The sequence below is a fragment of the Argopecten irradians genome, chromosome 5, assembly GCF_041381155.1.
Source record: "Argopecten irradians isolate NY chromosome 5, Ai_NY, whole genome shotgun sequence".
Lineage (NCBI taxonomy): Eukaryota > Metazoa > Mollusca > Bivalvia > Pectinida > Pectinidae > Argopecten > Argopecten irradians.
Genome location: NC_091138.1, coordinates 1,106,119 through 1,130,318, shown reverse-complemented (window position 1 = coordinate 1,130,318; position 24,200 = coordinate 1,106,119). Strand labels below are relative to the sequence as shown.

The 24,200-nt window shown below is 39.2% G+C and overlaps 1 protein-coding gene across 1 annotated transcript; it reads left to right on the top strand.

Annotated features, from left to right (window-relative positions):
* The first annotated feature begins 1,767 nt into the window (after positions 1 to 1,767).
* LOC138322610 (glutamate-rich WD repeat-containing protein 1-like) lies at positions 1,768 to 24,057 on the top strand. The gene is made up of 6 exons (XM_069266586.1): positions 1,768 to 2,050; positions 6,947 to 7,236; positions 7,400 to 7,610; positions 11,463 to 11,605; positions 12,713 to 12,910; positions 21,108 to 24,057. Exons 1-6 carry the CDS (start codon positions 1,861 to 1,863, stop codon positions 21,411 to 21,413), a joined length of 1,338 nt encoding a protein of 445 aa, XP_069122687.1. The 5' UTR covers positions 1,768 to 1,860; the 3' UTR covers positions 21,414 to 24,057.
* The last annotated feature ends 143 nt before the right edge of the window (positions 24,058 to 24,200 follow it).

The following is a 24,200-nucleotide window of genomic DNA, read 5'->3' as shown; positions in this document are numbered from 1 at the left end:
CGGTCCCAAAATGCAATATGCACAACTAGGGCCGTAGGGGAACCTATATATGTAATTTGAGAAAGATCCCTTCAGCACTTTTTGAGAAATAGCGGTAACAAACTTTAACTATCAAAGTCCAAGATGGCCGCCTGTCGGCCATCTTGTTGACCGATCGGTCCCAAAATGCAATATGCACAACTAGAGCCCTAGGGGAACCTATATGTGAAATTTGAGAAAGATCCCTTCAGTACTTTCTGAGAAATAGCGGTAACAAGAATTGTTAACGGACGGACGGACGGGACCACAGACAAAAGGCGATTTGAATAGCCCACCATCTGATGATGGTGAGCTAAAAAACAAAACAAAAAAAAACATTGACCCTAATTGGAAAAGTAATCCTTAACTGATACCACTGCAACTCCATCATAAGTGATGCAAAATTGGAATTATATACATTTATTACAATGACATTGAAACAAACTGATTTATATATGGCAACTACAGCATAGACTTATTAAGATCTCTTAGTAGAATATATAGAAACGTCATAGACAACTTTCTATCATCTCTTAGCATAATATATATAAAAGTAATAGACAATTAACTTACTACCATCTTTAAGCAGAATATATAGAAATGTCATAGACAACTTACAACCATCTCTTAGCAGAGTATATAGAAACATAATTGAAATTACTACCATCTCTTCACAGAATATATCAAAGCATCATAGACAACTTAATACCAGTATAGCACTATCTCTTCATTAGCATATTGGGAGGCATACAGTTGGTCTACATTTGTAGAATTATACTTATAGGCTATAATTCAGGTTTGCAACAGGAGAGGAGAAAATGTAGCGGCCAGACCAGGATTCGAACCTAGGACCTCCGACCACTGGCCAAATTCTCTAATCAATATTGAGCTATACCTGCTCACCAATGTTTGACCCAGTACACATATAATTTTATATTAAAATGTAGATGGAACACTTAGCAATAACCTACGTTGATTAAATTAGGCCTATACCCTGGTCTGAGACCTTATTAATACAAATATGCAGTAATACTAGAATGTGTCATATATGTTATTGCATAGGTACCTGGCTCGTTTTTTTGTTGTTGTTAAATGACATGTTGTAATACATAATGCATATTTGCATTAATAAGGTATCGCAGACCAGGTGTTAGGCCTAATCAACCATTGGTTAATTTTCATTCCCCTTATTTTGCGTATACATAATATATGAGATATTATGCATTATAATATGTCATTTTTAAAAGAAAAAAAACAAGCCAGATACCTATGAATCAACCAAGCATCGCTCCCAAAATTAAATTCTCACACATTCTACTGTACATTGTGGGCCTACTGTAACTTGGACTGATTGTGGTATTGATCACCGGATGCCAATAACAATATGAAACCTACACAAGGACGAGTCACACTACATATAATGGAGCGAAAATGATATATACGAGTGCAATTAGTTGAGTATTATTACTATTCAATATTCTATTTTAACGTATTTACACAACACACAGCGCTCCATTGTAGACAACTGTCAGTCAGTGTCAACAAATCGATTAGACAAACTTCCGGGCGGCATCGATTTCCTTCCACACAGTATATGCTACACATTCCTGGAGTTAGGATATGATATTTATTATATTGAATAGAAATGACAGAACTGGTGATTAAATAGGAAAAGAAATAAAACAAATGTAACATATTTTACCTCTCGTTCCAGACTTGTTCAGCCATGTTGTTTGTGTGTATCGAAGGCCAGGAAAAGAATCGAGAGATTTGATTGGTCAATTTTGACCTCTCTGTGGGTCAATTTAAAAACGAGGTTGGAAACACGTGGGTTAAATCAACATGGCTGATGATAAACAAGAAATGTCTGATGACTCTGCAGATGAAATGGATGTCAATAGCGATGATGAAGACATTATGGAAGAAGATACAGAGGAAAGCAAAGTTTATTTACCAGGGGAAACGTTAAAAGACGGCGAACAGTTAGTTTGTGATGAATCTGCATATGTCATGTACCACCAAGCACAGACAGGTGCTCTTTATTTTTACTACATCAGTACATTGTAACCCACTCAGTTCCTGGGCATCTGTAATAGTCCTACACTGTACATTCATTTTAATGTAAGGCTATATAAAGTATCAGGGTTTATATAACTATGTCAGGGAAGAAGTGTGTGTTTATCATAATATAATCCTTCTTTTATATTTAATATGACTGAATTAGGCAAGGCCTTAAAGGGCGCAGCCAGATGTTTCAATATGAATCATGCACAGCATAGGAAGAGCGAAGCTCTTCTTGTTTATTTTATTTTCTATTTCATGTAGAAGACATCAATCAGAAGTAAAAGGACACTCTTTAAACTATAGAAGTATCTGATGTCATAATTGTCTAGCATAAACTCAAAGAAATGAACTAAAAGATTCAGATTTTTCTGTGTCCATTCAAGGCCTGGAGTGCCGCGTAAGCGAATCCTTGGAAGTGCTTCGCACTTTGTGCAACGAAGGGCTGCGCCCTTATAATGTAATAATTGTCTAGCATAAACTCAAAGAAATGAACTCAAAGATTCAGATTTTTCTGTGTCCATTCAAGGCCTGAAGTGCCGCGTAAGCGAATCCTATGATTTCGCGCCATTTGTTGATGTTATGTGATGTCATGATTCCTTGTGCTCATCTTCGCCTTGGTTGATATTTTGACTGCATGATATAGCTTTTAATTTTCAAAGTGTTATTATTATTATTAAATAAATTATAAAAAATGTTTAATTACTCCTGTTATGCATTTGCATTAGTTAAACATATATTTACTGGGGAGAGCTGTACCGGAGCAACGCACAACCTCCCCATATGTATGAAAAAATGGCGGCCCCAAAACTGAAGCTGTCAGTGTGTAGGATTGAATTTTGAAGATTGTGTTTTTTCTTATATTTTCGTGTATCTGTTACCTTAGAAGTGCTTTGCATGGCATGAAGGGCTGCGCCCTTATAATTAGGGAAATGATAATAAAAATGTACATTTATAAATGATAAGTTCTGTACTTTGGAGTCCTTGGCCTTTTTTGATTATGCAGTTTGACTGGTTGGACCTAGTTGTGCATTTATGAATTAAAGACAGACCTAGCGATTTTATATTATTTTCAGACGAGCCTTGAGAAAGCTCTCACAGCTAGGCCTTTATCATAAACTGCAGGTCTTGTACAATGTACTTCTAATAATGACTTTTACAAACGGTCGGACCGCTGTTCGGAATAAATGGAAACAGCTTTTGTCATGCACTAACAGGAGTTTAGGAAAAATGTAGCAGCCAGACCAAGGTTTCAAACCTGTGACTGTATTATCCGAACACTTGCCAGATCAATACTCTAAAATTTGATTGGGGATTTATCTCAGGAGAAGTCATATGTTACTGCCATATATTATGTCTATAACTTTCATTGCCAACCATGCTTGCTAGCTACAAAGGGGTGCCAAAATACAGTAAAAAATTATATATATTTACCCCATGCAGATAGCACTTGGATCAAAACTTGCCCATGACCAAAACTATATTTTTAGCCCACAATCATCAGATGGTGGGCTAATGATGGTGGGCTATTCAAATCACTTTTCGTCCGTGGTCCGTGGTCCGTCCTTCCGTCCGTCCATTTACATTTCTTGTTACCCCTATTTCTCAGAAAGTACTGAAGCGATCTGTCTCAAATTTCATATGTGGGGTCCCCTGGGACCCTAGTTGTGCATATTGCATTTTGGGACCAATCGGTCAACAAAATGGCTGCCAGGCAGTCATCTTGGATTTTTAGCCCACCATCATCAGATGATGGGCTATTCAAATCGCTGTTTGTCCGTGGTCCGTCCGTCCGTCCTTCTGTCCGTTAACATTTCTTGTTACCGCTATTTCTCGGAAAGGGCTGAAGGGATCTTTCTCAAATTTCATATGTAGGTTCCCCTAGGGCCCTATTTGTGCATATTGCATTTTGGGACCGATCGGTCAACAAGATGGCCGCCAGTCCGCCATCTTGGATTTTGATAGTTAAAGTTTGTTACCGCTATTTCTCAGAAAGTACTGAAGGGATCTCTCTCTCTCAAATTTCACATGTAGGTTCCCCTAGGGCCCTAGTTGTGCATATTGCATTTTGGGACTGATCGGTCAACAAGATGGCCGCCAGTCCTCCATCTTGGATTTTGATAGTTAAAGTTTGTTACCGCTATTTCTCAGAAAGTACTGACGGGATATCTCTCAAATTTCACATGTAGGTTTCCCTAGGGCCCTAGTTGTGCATATTGCATTTTCGGACCAATCGGTCAACAAGATGGCCGCCAGGCCTTCATCTTGGATTTTGATACTTAAAGTTTGTTACCGCTATTTCTCAGAAAGTACTGAAGGTATCTCTCTCAAATTTTACATGTAGGTTCCCCTAGGGCCCTAGTTGTGCATATTGCATTTTGGGACTGATTGGTCAACAAGATGGCCGCCAGGCCGCCATCTTGGATTTTGATACTTAAAGTTTGTTACCGCTATTTCTCAGAATGTAATGAAGGGATCTCTCTCAAATTTTACATGTAGGTTCCTCTAGGGCCCTAGTTGTGCATATTGCATTTTGGGACCAATCGGTCAACAAGATGACCGCCATCTTGGATTTTGATAGTTGAAGTTTGTTATCATTATTTCTCAGAAAGTACTGAAGGGATATGTCTCAAATTTTATGTGCAGGTTCCCTTAGGTCCCTTGTTTTGCATATTACATTTTGGGACCGATCAGTCAACAAGATGGCCAACAGGCCACCATTTTGAATTTTGATAATTGAAGTTTGTTACCGCTATTTCTCAGAAAGTACTGAAGCGATCTGTCTCAAATTTTATATGTAGGTTCTCCTAGGACCTGCATATTGCATTTTGGGACCGATCGGTCAACCCGATGGCCAACAGGTAGCCATCTTGGATTTGGATAATTGAACTTTGTTAGTGTTATATATCTCAGAAAGTACTGATCTTTCTCAAAATTCATAGGTAGTAATATGTAGTAAGAGTTTGAAAAGCAGAGAAAGGTCCCTCTTTCTATTTTCAGACGTAGATAATTCTTTGGTGGGCGCCAAGATCCCTCTGGGATCTCTTGTAATAGTTAAAGTTCGTTACTGCTATTTCCCAGAGAGTACTAAAGGGATTTGTCTCAAATTTCACATGTAGGTTCCCCTAGGGCCCCCGTTGTGCATATTGCATTTTTGGACCGATCGGTGAACAAGATGGCCAACATGCCTCCATCTTGGATTTTGACAATTGAGGTTTGTTAACGGTATTTCTCAGAAAGAGCTGAAGGGATCTCTCTCAAATTTCATGTGCAGGTTCTCCTAGGACCTTAGTTGTGCATATTGCATTTTTCGACAGATCGGTCAACAAGATGGCTGACAGGTGGCCATCTTGGATTTTGACAATTGAAGTTTGTTACCGCTATTTCTCAGAAAGTACAGAAGGGATCTGTCTCAAATTTTATATGTAGGTTCCCCTTGGGCCCTAGTTGTGCATATTGCATTTTGGGACCGATCGGTCAACAAGATGGCAACCAGGCAGCCATCTTGGATTTTGATAGTTAAAGTTTGTTACCGCTATTTCTCAGAAAGTATTGAAGTGATCTGTCTCAAATTTTATATTTAGGTTCCCCTAGGGCCCCCGTTGTGCATATTGCATTTTGGGACCGATCAGTCAACAAGATCGTCTACAGGTCGCCATCTTGGATTTTGATAATCGATGTTTGTTACCACTATTTCTCAGAAAGTATTGAAGGGATCTGTCTCAAATTTCATGTGCAGGTTCCCCTAGGAGTCTAGTTGTGCATATTGTATTTTGGGACCAATCGGTGTACAAGATAGCCAACAGGCCACCATCTTGGATTTTGATAATTGATGTTTGTTACCGCTATTTCTCAGAAAGTACTAAAGCGATCTGTCTCAAATTTTAGTTGTATGTTCCCCTAGAACCTTAGTTGTGCATGTTGCATTTTCGGACCGATCGGTCAAAAAGATGGCGGGCAGGTAGCCTTCTTGGATTTTGACAATTGAAATTTGTTAATGTTTATATATCTCAGAAAGTACTCAAAGGATCTTTCTCAAATTTCATATGTAGTAAAAGTTTGAAAAGCAGAGAAAAGATCCCTCTGTCCTTTCTCAGACATAGATCATTCTTTGGTGGGCACCATGAAGATCCATCTGGGATCTCTTGTTCATTATGAATATACAAAATCTTTACTTTTTTATGATTCATTCAAACAGCAACACTGTAGTGAATGCAAATGATACATTTATTATCATTGTACTTTTAAACCTGAAAGACTGATTAAAAAAATCAGTAACAACAACAAAAACATGACATATCATGTCATCTAAAATAAGTAATTACAAATGGAACAACTATCAACTATCATAATTTTGAATTATGATTGTAATGAGTATTGAATGTAATGAATGAGAATGACTAGAATGTAATCATATGGTGTCCTTCTGGCCGATTTTAAGTTTAAGTGAAAAATGTTCCCACTGAACTTTTAGCCTTTTTGTTTGTAACCAATATAATGCTGTCAACCGTGTTTTGTTTCGCTATGCTGTTTTGAATCATTGTTAGCATGGTGTTTGTATGCAGGTGGCAATGGCTTGCTGGCTTACAAACACTGAAGTGACACAGACTTCAGTCAGTCAAATTTCTGAGAAACTTCAAAGGGAAAAGATAATAGCAAAAAACATTGCATGACGCACAGTAATAGCATTAAATATAAGTGCTCTATGTATCGCAAAACCAGTCCATCACATTCATGTTGCAATATTATATCGTTTTGCCATGTATTGCAATTTACGAATATACCGGTAAACCGCGACACCCCTATTGCTAGCATTGAAACATGTGTAAATACATTTTGTATGTAAAGATTATTGTTTTATTGACAGGAGCTCCGTGTCTAAGTTTTGACATTTTGCATGACTCCTTTGGGGACAAGAGAGAAAACTTTCCCCTGACCTGCTATACTGTAAGTGGAACCCAAGGGGAAAGAGGTCACACCAACCATGTCATTGTCATGAAAATGAGCAACCTTCATCGTACATCTAAGGAGCAAAAACCAGATACAGAAGAGGAAAGTGATGAGGAAAGTGATGAAGATGATGACGATGATGAAGAAAAGACACCTGAATTAGAAACAGCTTTAATGAAACATACTGGATGTGTTAATCGGATAAGGGTGAGAATAAGCTACATTATTATAACACTAATATTTGCACATCTGTTCATTAAAAAATAAAATTAGTTATCAGACTTTTAGTTTTTTCCAAAACCCCAGTCAATTCTATATTTACATTTAAACTCCTCAGCATCTTTTGTGAAATGAACCCTATCTGTTATAGGCCACCACTATTGGTGAGAAGTCTATAGCAGCATCTTGGTCTGAGGTAGGGAAGGTGTACATCTGGGACCTGACGAGGCCCCTCCAAGCTGTCAATGATTCTGGTATAATGGCTATATACACACGTAATGAAGAGTCACCTCCCCCTGTCTTCTCCTTCAGCGGACATCAAACAGAAGGCTACGCAGTAGACTGGTCTCCAATAAGTCCAGGTACAGTTTATGTAATTTTTGTAATCATACAAAGGAGATTGTAGATTTGTAATAATGTCCATTATGTTGTCTTTTCACTTTACTGTCCGGTGTCACAACACTGCACACTTTACTGTCGGTGTCACAACACTCACACTTTACTGTCTGGTGTCACAACACTGCACACTTTACTGTCTGGTGTCACAACACTGCACACTTTACTGTCTGGTGTCACAACACTGCACACTTTACTGTCTGGTGTCACAACACTGCACACTTTACTGTCTGGTGTCACAACACTACACACTTTACTGTCTGGTGTCACAACACTGCACACTTTACTGTCTGGTGTCACAACACTGCACACTTTACTGTCTGGTGTCACAACACTACAATGTCCATTATGTTGTCTTTTCACTTTACTGTCCGGTGTCACAACACTGCACACTTTACTGTCTGGTGTCACAACACTACACACTTTACTGTCTGGTGTCACAACACTACACACTTTACTGTCTGGTGTCACAACACTCCACACTTTACTGTCTGGTGTCACAACACTCACACTTTACTGTCTGGTGTCACAACACTCACACTTTACTGTCTGGTGTCACAACACTGCACACTTTACTGTCTGGTGTCACAACACTCACACTTTACTGTCTGGTGTCACAACACTCCACACTTTACTGTCTGGTGTCACAACACTGCACACTTTACTGTCTGGTGTCACAACACTGCACACTTTACTGTCTGGTGTCACAACACTCCACACTTTACTGTCTGGTGTCACAACACTCACACTTTACTGTCTGGTGTCACAACACTGCACACTTTACTGTCTGGTGTCACAACACTGCACACTTTACTGTCTGGTGTCACAACACTCCACACTTTACTGTCTGGTGTCACAACACTGCACACTTTACTGTCTGGTGTCACAACACTGCACACTTTACTGTCTGGTGTCACAACACTGTACACTTTACTGTCTGGTGTCACAACACTGCACACTTTACTGTCTGGTGTCACAACACTGCACACTTTACTGTCTGGTGTCACAACACTGCACACTTTACTGTCTGGTGTCACAACACTGCACACTTTACTGTCTGGTGTCACAACACTGCACACTTTACTGTCTGGTGTCACAACACTGCACACTTTACTGTCTGGTGTCACAACACTGCACACTTTACTGTCTGGTGTCACAACACTGCACACTTTACTGTCTGGTGTCACAACACTGCACACTTTACTGTCTGGTGTCACAACACTGCACACTTTACTGTCTGGTGTCACAACACTGCACACTTTACTGTCTGGTGTCACAACACTACACACTTTACTGTCTGGTGTCACAACACTGCACACTTTACTGTCTGGTGTCACAACACTGCACACTTTACTGTCTGGTGTCACAACACTCCACACTTTACTGTCTGGTGTCACAACACTGCACACTTTACTGTCTGGTGTCACAACACTCCACACTTTACTGTCTGGTGTCACAACACTGCACACTTTACTGTCTGGTGTCACAACACTGCACACTTTACTGTCTGGTGTCACAACACTGCACACTTTACTGTCTGGTGTCACAACACTCCACACTTTACTGTCTGGTGTCACAACACTCCACACTTTACTGTCTGATGTAACAACACTCCACGCTTTACTGTCTGGTGTCACAACACTGCTCACTTTAGTGTCTGGTGTCACAACACTGCACACTTTACTGTCTGGTGTCACAACACTGTACACTTTACTGTCTGGTGTCACAACACTGCACACTTTACTGTCTGGTGTCACAACACTGCACACTTTACTGTCTGGTGTCTCAACACTGATCACTTTACTGTCTGGTGTCACAACACTGCACACTTTACTGTCTGGTGTCAAAATACTGAACACTTTACTGTCCGGCGTCAAAACACTGCACACTTCACTCTCTGGTGTCACAACACTTAACACTTTACTGTCTGGTGTCACAACACTGCACACTTTACTGTCTAATGTCACAACACTGCACACCTTACTATCCTGTGTCACAACACTGCACACTTTATTACTGGTGAAAACAAGGGAGATAACAACTTTTATTTCTGGGAAGTATTTTTTTTCTTGTTAAATTCAATTATTGTTTTTGATCTGAAGTTGGTTAACCACAAAAACGAAAAAGGTTGGTTTGGTAACAATATCTGTCTGTCAGGGTTACCATGCATACTTATGATGGTGTCTTTACTAAATCTGTCTCTCAGGGTTACCATGGATACTTATGATGGTGTCTTTACTAAATCTGTCTGTCAGGGTTACCATGGATACTTATGATGGTGTCTTTACTCAATCTGTCTGTCAGGGTTACCATGGATACTTATGATAATGTCTTTACTAAATCTGTCTCTCAGGGTTACTATGGATACTTATGATGGTGTCTTTACTAAATCTGTCTGTCAGGGTTACTATGGATACTTATGATGGTGTCTTTACTAAATCTGTCTGTCAGGGTTACCATGGATACTTATGATGGTGTCTTTACTAAATCTGTCTGTCAGTCAGGGTTACCATGGATACTTATGATGGTGTCTTTACTCAATCAGTCTGTCAGGGTTACCATGGATACTTATGATGGTGTCTTTACTAAATCTGTCTGTCAGGGTTACCATGGATACTTATGATGGTGTCTTTACTAAATCTGTCTGTCAGGGTTACCATGGATACTTATGATGGTGTCTTTACTCAATCTGTCTGTCAGGGTTACCATGGATACTTATGATGGTGTCTTTACTCAATCTGTCTGTCAGGGTTACCATGGATACTTATGATGGTGTCTTTACTCAATCTGTCTGTCAGGGTTACCATGGATACTTATGATGGTGTCTTTACTAATCTGTCTGTCAGGGTTACCAGGATACTTATGATGGTGTCTTTACTCAATCTGTCTGTCAGGGTTACCATGGATACTTATGATGGTGTCTTTACTAAATCTGTCTGTCAGGGTTACCATGGATACTTATGATGGTGTCTTTACTAAATCTGTCTGTCAGGGTTACCATGGATACTTATGATGGTGTCTTTACTAAATCTGTCTGTCAGGGTTACCATGGATACTTATGATGGTGTCTTTACTCAATCTGTCTGTCAGGGTTACCATGGATACTTACTTATGATGGTGTCTTTACTCAATCTGTCTGTCAGGGTTACCATGGATACTTATGATGGTGTCTTTACTAAATCTGTCTGTCAGGGTTACCATGGATACTTATGATGGTGTCTTTACTCAATCTGTCTGTTAGGGTTACCATGGATACTTATGATGGTGTCTTTACTAAATCTGTCTGTCAGGGTTACCATGGATACTTATGATGGTGTCTTTACTAAATCTGTCTGTCAGGGTTACCATGGATACTTATGATGGTGTCTTTACTCAATCTGTCTGTCAGGGTTACCATGGATACTTATGATGGTGTCTTTACTAAATCTGTCTGTCAGGGTTACCATGGATACTTATGATGGTGTCTTTACTCAATCTGTCTGTCTTTCAGGGTTACCATGGATACTTATGATGGTGTCTTTACTAAATCTGTCTGTCAGGGTTACCATGGATACTTATGATGGTGTCTTTACTAAATCTGTCTGTCAGGGTTACCATGGATACTTATGATGGTGTCTTTACTAAATCTGTCTGTCAGGGTTACCATGGAATGCTTTGATGGTGTTTTACTAAATCTGTCTGTCAGGGTTACCATCGATACTTATAATGGTGTCTTTACTAAATCTGTCTGTCAGGGTTACCATGGATGCTTATGATGGTGTCTTTACTAAAAATGTCATTTTCTTTTCTCCATTGGTACATTTGATGGTTTATTACAGGACGCTTGGCCACAGGAGACTGTACCAAAAACATACATGTATGGAATCCTCAGCAAGGCGGGTCATGGCACGTTGATCAGCGACCTTTCAAAGGTCACACATCATCTGTGGAGGACATTCAGTGGTCACCAAATGAAGACAATGTATGTACCTGTCTATCAGTTCACTGTACTTCATCACAAGGTGGTTAATTAATTATAAATCTTCATGTCATCTAGGTAGTTAGGATTGCTTACACTTGTGTATATAAGGATTCTATGACTGACCATACATTTTTAGCCCACCAACATCAGATGGTGGGCTATTCAAATCGCCTTTCGTCCGTGGTCCGTCGTCCGTCCGTCCGTCCTTCCGTCCGTCCGTTAACAATTCTTGTTACCGCTATTTCTCAGAAAGTGCTGAAGGGATCTTTCTCAAATTTCACATGTAGGTTCCTCTAGGGCCCTTGTTGTGCATATTGCATTTTGGGACCAATCGGTCAACAAGATGGCCGACTGGCGGCCATATTGGATTTTGATAGTTAAAGTTTGTTACCGCTATTTCTCAGAAAGTACTGAAGGAATCTTTCTCAAATTTCATATTTAGGTTCCCCTAGGGCCCTAGTTGTGCATATTGTATTTTGAGACCAATCAGTCTTGAACCCTAGTTGTGCATATTGCGTTTTGGGAGCGATCGGTCAACAAGATGGCCGACCGGCGGCTATCTTGGATTTTGATAGTTAAAGTTTGTTACCGCTTTTTCTCAGAAAGTACTGAAGGGATCTTTCTCAAATTTCATGTGCAGGTTCCTGAAGGGGTCCAGTGCATTTTCGGACTTATTGGTCAGCAAGATGATCGACAGGTAGTCATCTTGGATTTTGATAATTGAAGTTTGTTACTGCTACATATCTCAGAAAGTACTGAAAGGATCTTTCTCAAGTTTCATATATAGTATGTAGTAAAAGTTTGAAATGCAGGGAAAAGATCCCTCTTTCTGTTGTCATACATAGATCATTCTTTGGTGGGCGCCAAGATCCCTCTGGGATCTCTTGTCTCTTTAAACATGTCATAGTTTCCTCGCTATCATTCTAATCAGAGAGGAAATTCTGTCTGAATGTTCTCATGGCACTGCCTGTCACTAAGTTAGTCAAACTTTGATTCCAAAGATAATGCTTTTGAGGTAAAAGATGAAAAAGGTCAATAAAAAAAACAATAATGATTTGATGCCTTATAAGGAAACAAGATATAGCTTACCATACTTGTCTACCACAGGTGTTTGCGTCATGCTCTGTGGACAAGTCTATACGTGTATGGGATGCCAGGCAGTCACCTTCTAAAGCCTGTATGCTGACAGCCAGCGACGCCCACGATCGTGATATCAACGTCATACACTGGAACAATAATGAACCCTACATTGTATCGGGAGGGGATGACGGCATGGTTAAAGTCTGGGATCTACGCTTATTTCAGGTACACACGTATATCATTAGGAAGGAGGATTTTTTCAGTTAGAAATCTTTCAAATGATCAGATACACACTGTCCTTTCCAAACATACATAAAAGATTTTCACAAATTGTTGAACAAGTTGATTAATTTATTATATACAGGTGATTATGGATACAACTTGGACACCGTTCTGTATTTTAATTGTGGTCACTTTAAAGGCTGTGTATACTGGTAGTTTCATCCTGTATATGGTAGCTGGTAAACTTGAGGTCATTCTTTTGTGAAATGAGTACTATTCCTCAGTAACAATCTTGCAATGAAGTTGTAACAAAATCAGTCTCAAGTTTCCAGGTTGATTTCTTCACCACAGATTCTTTCGAACATACCGTGTAGCCTGTTATTTTTGTGGATAAAATTATTTTGTAATTTGGATCTAAAACTAGTAAATTAAATTTTAGGTCATCAAAATATCGGGGTTTAAATATATATATTTATCCCCCGCCCAACGAAGTTGGCGGGGGATATACAAATGGGTTCCGTCCGTCCGTCTGTCCGTCTGTACGAATGATTTCCGGAGCATAACTCTAAAACCAGTAGAGATATTTCCACGAAACTTCATACACACATTGGTCTTATGGTCTAGTAGTGCCTTTTGCTATTTTTAGGTTTTCATTTTTTGCATTTTTCCGTAACCATGGAAACATTGCTGAAAATATCATATTTTTGTACCAGGTTCGTTTCCGGAGCATAACTCTAAAACCAGAAGAGATATTTCCGCGAAACTACATAGACTCATTGGTCTTATGGTCTAGTAGTGCCTTTTGCTATTTTAAGGTTTTCACTTTTTGTACTTTTTTCTGTATTCATGGAAACATTGCTGAAAATGGCAGATTTTTGTGTAAGAATCGTTTCCGGAGCACAACTCTGAAACCAGCAGAGATATTTCCATGAAACTTCATAGACACATTGTTCTTATGGTCTAGTAGTGTCTTTTGCTAGGTTTTCATTTTTTGCACTTTTTCCGTAACCATGGAAACATTGCTGAAAATATCATATTTTTGTACCAGGTTCGTTTCCGCAGTATAACTGGAAAACCGGTTGAGATATATGCACGGAACTCCATAGGCACATTAGTGTTATAGTCTAGTAGTGCCTTTTGCTATTTTAAGGTTTTCACTTTTTGTACTTTTTAGGTCATTTGACCCAAAGGGTCAGGATGACCTATAGTCATCAGGATTTGTCCGTCGTCGTCCGCCGTCCGCCGTGCGTAAACTTTTTCCTTTAAAACGCTACTCCTCCTTAACCGCTAAGCGGATGTCATCCATATTTGGTGTGAAACATTATTGGGGAAGGACAATCATATTTTTATTAAATGAGCGTGGTCCGACCCCTAGGGGCTGAGGGGGTGGGGCCCCAAAAGGGCAAATTTTCTTATTTTAAGCTTTAAAATTCTACTCCTCCTTCATCCTTGGATGGATTTCATCCATACTTGGTGTGAAACATTATTGGGGAAGGACAATCATATTTTATATAAATGAGCTTGGTCCGACCCCTAGGGGCTGAGGGGTGGGGCCCCAAAAGGGCAAATTTTCTTAATTTTAGCTTTAAAATCCTACTCCTCCTTCATCCTTGGATGGATTTCATCCATATTTGGTGTGAAACATCATTGGGGAAACACAATTATATTTTATATAAATGAGTCTGGTCTGAACCCTAGGAACTGAGGGGTGGGGCCCCAAAAGGACAAATTTTTCTTAATTTTAGCTGGCCCACTTCCACGATCTCAATGAAAATTGGTCTATAGGGGTTTTAATTGATGCCGAATAACATGCAAACACCTACTCCTACTCCTCCTTCATCCTTGGATGGATTTCATCTAAATTTAGTGTAAAACATTATTGGGGAAGGATAATCATATTTGATGTAAATGAGCGTGGTCCAAATATCATGGTAAATGGTAAATGTTACTTTGCAAAACTCCACCCATCTTTGTGTATATAGTCTAATATAAATTTCAAGGCTGTATACCTGATTCAACAATTGCAGCCCCGCTGTACTTCAATTATACTCCATCTTTCTTTAGCTCAACTTCCTTTTTCCTGGGTTTTTTAGGTCATCTGACCCGAAGGGTCAGGATGACCTATAGTCATCATGTTTCGTCCGTCGTCGTCCGCCGTCCGCCGTGCGCCGTCCGCCGTGCGCCGTGCGTTAACTTTTCACATTTTGAACTTCTTCTCAAGTTCTACCAGTGCGATTTGGCTGAAACTTGCATGAAATGATCCTGACATGGTCCCGACAAAGTGTTGTTATTTTTCGGGTCGATCCGAAATCCAAGATGGCCGCCACAGCCGCCATCTTGAAAACACATTTTGAACTTCTTCTCAAGTTCTACCGGTGCGATTTGACTGAAACTTGCATGAAATGATCCTGACATGGTCCCGAAAAAGTGTTGTTATTTTTCGGGTCGATCCGAAATCCAAGATGGCCGCCACAGCCGCCATCTTGAAAACACATTTTGAACTTCTTCTCAAGTTCTACCAGTGCGATTTGACTGAAACTTGCATGAAATGATCCTGACATGGTCCTGACAAAGTGTTGTTATTTTTCGGGTCGATCCGAAATCCAAGATGGCCGCCACAGCCGCCATCTTGAAAACACATTTTGAACTTCTTCTCAAGTTCTACTAGTGCGATTTGGCTGAAACTTGCATGAAATGATCCTGACATGGCCCCGACAAAGTGTTGTTATTTTTCGGGTCGATCCATAATCCAAGATGGCCGCTACAGCCGCCATCTTGAAAACACATTTTGAACTTCTTCTCAAGTTCTACCAGTGCGATTTGGCTGAAACTTGCATGAAATGATCCTGACATGGTCCAGACAAAGTGTTGTTATTTTTCGGGTCGATCCGAAATCCAAGATGGCCGCCACAGCCGCCATCTTGAAAACACATTTTGAACTTCTTCTCAAGTTCTACCGGTGCGATTTGACTGAAACTTGCATGAAATGATCCTGACATGGTCCCGACAAAGTGTTGTTATTTTTCGGGTCGATCCGAAATGCAAGATGGCTGCCACAGCCGCCATCTTGAAAACACATTTTGAACTTCTTCTCAAGTTCTACTGGTGCGATTTGACTGAAACTTGCATGAAATGATCCTGACATGGTCCAAACAAAGTGTTGTTATTTTTTTGGGTTGATCCGAAACCCAAGATGGCCGCCATCTTGAAAACACATTTTGAACTTCTTCTCAAGTTCTACTGGTGCGATTTGACTGAAACTTGCATGAAATGATCCTGACATGGTCCCGACAAAGTGTTGTTATTTTTTGGGTCGATCCGAAATGCAAGATGGCCGCCACAGCCGCCATCTTGAAAACAACATTTTGAACTTCTTCTCAAGTTCTACCGGTGTGATTTGGCTGAAGCTTGCATGAAATGATCCTGATATGGTCCTAACAAAGTGTTGTTATTTTTCAGATTGATGCGAAATCCAAGTTGGCCTTCCCACCAGCCGAGCCCTACTTGACAATAACACATATTAGAACTTCTTACTCAGGTTCAACAGGAGGCGATATGACTGAAACGTTGCATGATATGATCCTGACATGGTCATGATCAAGAGTTGGGGTTATTTGTCGGTTCGATCCGAAAACCAAGATTTCCCTGCCACAGCCGCCATCTTTGAATAAACACATAAAGGAACTACGACTCAAGTTCTAACTGAGTTCTCGAATATAGTACTGAAAACTGCAATGCTATAATTATCCTGACCATGGTCACCGACAAAGATGTAGTAATTTTTCCTGAGTCGAGATCCGACATTGCAAGCGATTGGCTCGCCCCAGCCGCCAACTTGTAAACACCAACAGTGTAACTTTCCCTTCTCAAGGTTCTTCCGGTGCGTTATTTGACTGAAACTTGGCATGAAATGATCCTGACATGGTCCAAGCAAAGTGTTGTTATTTTTCGGGTCGATCCATAATCCAAGATGGCCGCCACAGCCGCCATCTTGAAAACACATTTTGAACTTCTTCTCAAGTTCTACTAGTGCGATTTGACTGAAACTTGCATGAAATGATCCTGACATGGTCCCGACAAAGTGTTGTTATTTTTCGGGTCGATCCATAATCCAAGATGGCCGCTACAGCCGCCATCTTGAAAACACATTTTGAACTTTTTCTCAAGTTCTACCAGTGCGATTTGGCTGAAACTTGCATGAAATGATCCTGACATGGTCCAGACAAAGTGTTGTTATTTTTCGGGTCGATCCGAAATCCAAGATGGCCGCCACAGCCGCCATCTTGAAAACACATTTTGAACTTCTTCTCAAGTTCTACCGGTGCGATTTGACTGAAACTTGCATGAAATGATTTTCGGTCCCGACAAAGTGTTGTTATTTTTACGGGTCGATCCGAAATGCAAGATGGCCGCCACAGCCGCCATTTAAAACGCTACTCCTCCTTAACCGCTAAGCGGATGTCACGAAATGCAAGATGGCTCCATATTTGGTGTGAAACATTATTGGGGAAGGACAATCATATTTTTATTAAATGAGCGTGGTCCGACCCCTAGGGGCTGAGGGGGTGGGGCCCCAAAAGGGCAAATTTTCTTATTTTAAGCTTTAAAATTCTACTCCTCCTTCATCCTTGGATGGATTTCATCCATACTTGGTGTGAAACATTATTGGGGAAGGACAATCATATTTTATATAAATGAGCTTGGTCCGACCCCTAGGGGCTGAGGGGTGGGGCCCCAAAAGGGCAAATTTTCTTAATTTTAGCTTTAAAATCCTACTCCTCCTTCATCCTTGGATGGATTTCATCCATATTTGGTGTGAAACATCATTGGGGAAACACAATTATATTTTATATAAATGAGTCTGGTCTGAACCCTAGGAACTGAGGGGTGGGGCCCCAAAAGGGCAAATTTTTCTTAATTTTAGCTGGCCCACTTCCACGATCTCAATGAAAATTGGTCTATAGGGGTTTTAATTGATGCCGAATAACATGCAAACACCTACTCCTACTCCTCCTTCATCCTTGGATGGATTTCATCTAAATTTAGCGTAAAACATTATTGGGGAAGGATAATCATATTTGATGTAAATGAGCGTGGTCCAAATATCATGGTAAATGGTAAATGTTACTTTGCAAAACTCCACCCATCTTTGTGTATATAGTCTAATATAAATTTCAAGGCTGTATACCTGATTCAACAATTGCAGCCCCGCTGTACTTCAATTATACTCCATCTTTCTTTAGCTCAACTTCCTTTTTCCTGGGTTTTTTTCATACACATAAGTCTCCACAATCAAACTTACTTCAGCTTTGATATCTCCATTGGCGGGGTATCTGAATGACTATGTCCTTGTTATTATTCAAACATGTTTCTGGGCTCACGCTACCTATTGGCATTTCAGTTAATAACAAATCAATCTTGCTAACTGCTAAATAAATTCATCCTACATTCACAAAAAATGCTAAAGTTTTTCTTCACACACCCGATATCCAATCACGCGGCTTCAAACATAGTTTTTAGCTCACCTGGTCCAAAGGACCGAGGTGAGCTTATGGGATACTGCAGCGTCCGGCGTCCGTCAACAATCGACTTCTTCTCCATAACCGCTGGTCGGATTTCAATAAAATTTGACTGGTAGCATCCTTATGGGCTACTAACTGAAAATTGTACAAATGATGGGGCTGACCCCCCGGGGGCCTGAGGGGCGGGGCCAAAAGGGGTCAATTTGGCTATTTCCATATAAACGACTTCTTCTCTGAAACCAAGCATGGGATAGCACCCATAATGCAATGGTAGCATCCTTATAGGGTGGGGATTCAAAATTGTACAAATGATGGGGCTGACCCCCCGGGGGCCTGAGGGGCGGGGTCAAATGGGGTCAATTTGGCTATTTCCATATAAACGACTTCTTCTCTGAAACTAAGCATGAGATAGCACTCATAATGCAATTGTAGTATCGTTATAGGGTGGGGATTCAAAATTGTACAAATGATGGGGCTGACTCCCGGGGGGGGGGGCTGAGGGGCGGGGTCAAAAGGGGTCAATTTGGCTATTTCCATATAAACGACTTCTTCTCTGAAACCAAGCATGGGATAGCACCCATAATGTAATGATATCATCCTTATAGGGTGGGGATTCAAAATTGTACAAATAATGGGGCTGACCCCCCGGGGGCCTGAGGGGCGGGGTCAAAAGGGGCCAATTTGGCTATTTCCATATAAACGACTTCTTCTCTGAAACTAAGTATGGTATAGCACCCATAATGCAATGGTAGCATCCTTATAGGGTGGGGATTCAAAATTGTGCAAATGACAGGGCTGACCCCCCGGGGGCCTGAGGGGCGGGGTCAAAAGGGGTCAATTTGGCTATTTCCATATAAATGACTTCTTCTCTACAACTAAGCATGGTATAGCACCCATTATGCAATGGTAGCATCCTTATAGTGTTGGGATTCAAAATTGTGCAAATGATAGGGCTGACGCCCGAGGGGCCTGAGGGGCGGGGTCAAAACGGGTCAATTTGGCTATTTAGCATCCTTATAGTGTTGGGATTCAAAATTGTGCAAATGATAGGGCTGACGCCCGAGGGGCCTGAGGGGCGGGGTCAAAACGGGTCAATTTGGCTATTTCCATATAAATGACTTCTTCTCTGCAACTAAGCATGGTGTAGCACCCATAATGCAATGGTAGCATCCTTGTAGGCTGGGGATTCCAAATTGAGCAAATGATAGGGCTGACCCCCGGGGGCCTGAGGGGCGGGGTCAAAAGTGGTCAATTTCCATATAAACGACTTTTTCTCTGCAACTTAACATGGGATTGCGCTCATAATGCAATGGTTACATCCTTATAGGGTTTGGATTCAAAATTTTGCAAATGATGGGGCTGACCCCCCGGGAGCCTGAAGGGTGGGGTAAAAAGGGGTCAATTTAGCTATTTCCATATAAACGACTTCTTCTCTGCAACTAAGAATGGAAGAGCACTTATAATGCAATGGTAGCATCCTTATAGGGTTGGGATTTGAAATTGTACAAATGATAGGGCTGACCCCCGGGGCCTTAAACGGCAATAGATGCGAGGTCAAAAAGGTCAATTAGGCTACTATTTTCATATAAATTACTTTGTCTCTGAACCTATGTATTGGATAGCATATTTGTATGGTATCAATAGCATCATTGTATGGTTGTGATTCAAAATTAAACTTTGGGAGTCAATTTTGCTTATTTTTCTAATTGTCAGATTCTTGTGATAATTACTAACAAAAAACCAGGTGAGCGATACAGGCCCTCTGGGCCTCTTGTTTTCAGTCACATTACTTTCATAGCAAGTCTAAAACAGTTGATAAATTAATCAGTTACAGTACCATATATATTTTAATGTTGAAGGGATGTAAAGTAACAATACGCACAAAGGAATATGGTTTAATGAATGATCAGGATCTTTTGTTTGTGTGTACTTTTCACTTGATGCATAAAAAACATTGTTTGATGCTCCTTAGTAATTTAATGTTTTTTCACTATTTGCTAAATGAAATTCTTATTTGCTAAAGAGAAAAAAAAACTTTCGCAACTTTTGCTAAGCAAACTGGAAAGTTAGTGTGAGCCCAGTGTTTTGATATTTCATTGATCAAAATTTCACGATCATGATGATGACCTGCAATATTGCAAAAATATGATCCTTGCAAAAAAATTGACTAGTATACAGTAAATGAAAGAATCACCAAAATTCTGTTAGTACAGCGAAAATAAAAAAAAAATAATGAAATAGTATAGTAACAACTACAATTGATGACAGCAGGTGTTGATGAATTATCTCCCTTTATCAATTAGCCAATACCATTATAATTGATGGCAGGTGTTGATGAATTATCTCCCTTCTTTCAGTTTGTAAATACCATTATGATTGATGGCAGGTGTTGATGAATTATCTCCCTTTTTAAGTTAGTAAATAACATTATGATTGATGGCAGGTGTTGATGAATTGTCTCCCTTTTTTCAGTTAGAAAATACTATTATGAATGATGGCAGGTTTTGATGAATTATCTTCCTTTTTCCAGTTAGTAACTTAATGAATTATCTCCCTTCTTTCAGCTAGTTAATACCATTATGGTTGATGGCAGGTGTTAACAAATTATCTCCCTTTTTTCAGCTAGTATTAATATACCATAATGAATGATGACAGATATTGATGCTCCCTTCTTTCAGAGTGGAAAGTCTGTAGCAGCTTTTAAACACCACACGGCACCAATTACATCTCTGGAATGGAACCCTAATGACAGTTCTGTGTTTGCGGCATCTGGTTCAGATGATCAGATCACAGTGTGGGATTTAGGAGTAGAAAAAGACAGTTCTGAGCAACAGAGTAGTGAACCAGACGTCCCACCACAACTGTTGTTCATACACCAAGGACAAACAGACATTAAGGAACTCCACTGGCACGCCCAGTTACCAGGGGTCATCATCAGCACAGCTCACAGTGGATTCAATGTGTTTCGGACGATCAGTGTATAAATGACTGTTTATGAAGTTTTAAATGTAAAATGTCATCGACCACAGGAAAGAATTTCATACCCAGTTTAGTTTTCAAGATTTAATATTGCCAGAATGCTGTTCATTTAAAAAGGATTTTATTTGTTTTAGAAACAAGCATTGAAGTATGTCTATAAACTGATTTATTCTTTTACGCTAGTTAAGTAAACGTAAAGTTTATTAAATAATGAAGATGTGTTAGTTGATATATATGTCTTCAGCTTTAAACCAATTGTTTTTGAGAATCATCATTTTATGAGAATTCTATGATTTGCATTTGAATATGTATTGCATGGAGTTTTATTCAGGAACTTGTTTTGTTGTGTCAGCCAATCCCCATACAGTGATTGCATTAGTTAAAGTGCATATCCGGTAACAATTACTGATATATTTTATTTATTTGTTAAATATTAAAATACATAAATTTCCAAAGGTGAAATTAATTATAAGTATATTAACGTTTGTGAATCGAAGTATCAACCACGGATGTAGATGAGAACTTATAAATCTTTGTACCAACTAATTTAATTATTTAATGACTTACCCAAAATTAAAAGAAATAATTCAACAAATAACTCGTGTGTTTCGCATAATAATACATAGTAAAGGCGATCATGTGACCACAATTCATTCATTCGATAGGACGAGTTACACAAGCATTATAGGTTAGTATATAGTGACGTTATTTTTGTTTATTTCCTTATATAGTGATTGACTTGACCTGCACAAGGGTGCCGATAACTTGAATACGTTTATTTATTGGTGGGCAGTTTTATGAAAATTTATTAGAAACACTGCAAATGCGGCCTATGGTCCCAGGGGTAAGTAAGTGATAGTGCGACGAACGCCTGGGACCGAGAATGTGGGGAATGGTACTCTCAAACAACACATATAATCACTCTTTATAATTTCACTACTTCAACATACCATTAGAAGGCAACCGTACTACTCTACTTTAGGAATTTAACGTCTGGTCACATGATTTGTAGTTCTTTTGATTTCGGAAGCTCTACCTTCTTTGAGCTTGAAGATCTTTTGGTACAAGTGGAGTTTTTCTCTGAATGTACAGAGATTTGGCTGACATTTAGATGATCTTAATCATCTGTGATTTTTTTGATTTTTTTTAATTTTTTTTTTGAGTGGTTTCATCCGACTGCATTTCAGGTACTGACACAATGAAATGAGGTATTTTGACATTATAGCATCTTGAATCGATGGCTTTGCAATGAAAAGCCTTTCAAGGAATTTATACAAATGTAGCAAGAGATTATAATATTTATCTTTGAATCGCCAAAAGTAACGTTACAATTTCCGTAAATGAATTGAAATAATTAACCTGTCAACTTCCACTGTCATTTTATTTCCAAGAAATCAAGAATGCATATAATATCTGGTATCATCTGAATTAGATCAATGGGGAATATAATGTCTGGGATCATCTGAATTAGATTAATGGAGAATATAATGTCTGGGATCATCTGAACTAGATTAATGGAGAATATAATGTCTGGGATCATCTGAATTAGATTAATGGAGAATACAATGTCTGGGATCATCTGAATTAGATTAATGGAGAATATAATGTCTGGGATCATCTGAACTAGATTAATGGAGAATACAATGTCTGGGATCATCTGAACTAGATTAATGGAGAATATAATGTCTGGGATCATCTGAACTAGATTAATGGAGAAATAATCTCTGGGATCATCTGAATTAGATTAATGGAGAATACAATGTCAGGGATCATCTGAATTAGATTAATGGAGAATACAATGTCTGGGATCATCTGAACTAGATTAATGGAGAATATAATGTCTGGGATCATCTGAACTAGATTAATGGAGAATATAATGTCTGGGATCATCTGAACTAGATTAATGGAGAATATAATGTCTGGGATCATCTGAATTAGATTAATGGAGAATACAATGTCAGGGATCATCTGAATTAGGTTAATGGAGAATACAATCTCTGGGATCATCTGAACTAGATTAATGGAGAATATAATGTCTGGGATCATCTGAACTAGATTAATGGAGAATATAATGTCTGGGATCATCTGAATTAGATTAATGGAGAATATAATGTCTGGGATCATCTGAACTAGATTAATGGAGAATATAATGTCTGGGATCATCTGAATTAGATTAATGGAGAATATAATGTCTGGGATCATCTGAACTAGATTAATGGGGAATATAATGTCTGGGATCATCTGAACTAGATTAATGGAGAATATAATGTCTGGGATCATCTGAATTAGATTAATGGGGAATATAATGTCTGGGATCATCTGAATTAGATTAATGGAGAATATAATGTCTGGGATCATCTGAACTAGATTAATGGGGAATATAATGTCTGGGATCATCTGAACTAGATTAATGGAGAATATAATGTCTGGGATCATCTGAATTAGATTAATGGAGATCCAGAAAGTCAGGTGATACATATAAAGCCTACTTAACTCATTAACACGTGTCACTGTTAAGTGAACTATTAGACCAGTTTAAATATTGATTCAGGGATGAATAGTACCTAGGTGAAAGATAAAGTATTGTAATAACTTTGTCTTATACGTGATTGCTATTGAAGAAGAAATAAAACCCAAAAAAACAACTTATTTTATTTTGGATTTCCTCTGTCTGTTATAGTCTTTCCTTGACACACTGTCGTTAAGAATTTTATGGAATTTTAATTGTTCCCTGTGATATCTGAATGACCATAGGTGCATAAAAGGAGGACACACGACAACTTTGCAAATGA

Bases quoted from the DNA above. Each gene is read 5' to 3' on its own strand.
- LOC138322610 (XM_069266586.1), top strand. From the start codon at position 1,861: ATGGCTGATGATAAACAAGAAATGTCTGATGACTCTGCAGATGAAATG. The intron at 7,237-7,399 runs GTGAGAATAAGC...TATCTGTTATAG, and splicing joins GATGTGTTAATCGGATAAGG to GCCACCACTATTGGTGAGAA. The intron at 11,606-12,712 runs GTATGTACCTGT...TGTCTACCACAG, and splicing joins GGTCACCAAATGAAGACAAT to GTGTTTGCGTCATGCTCTGT.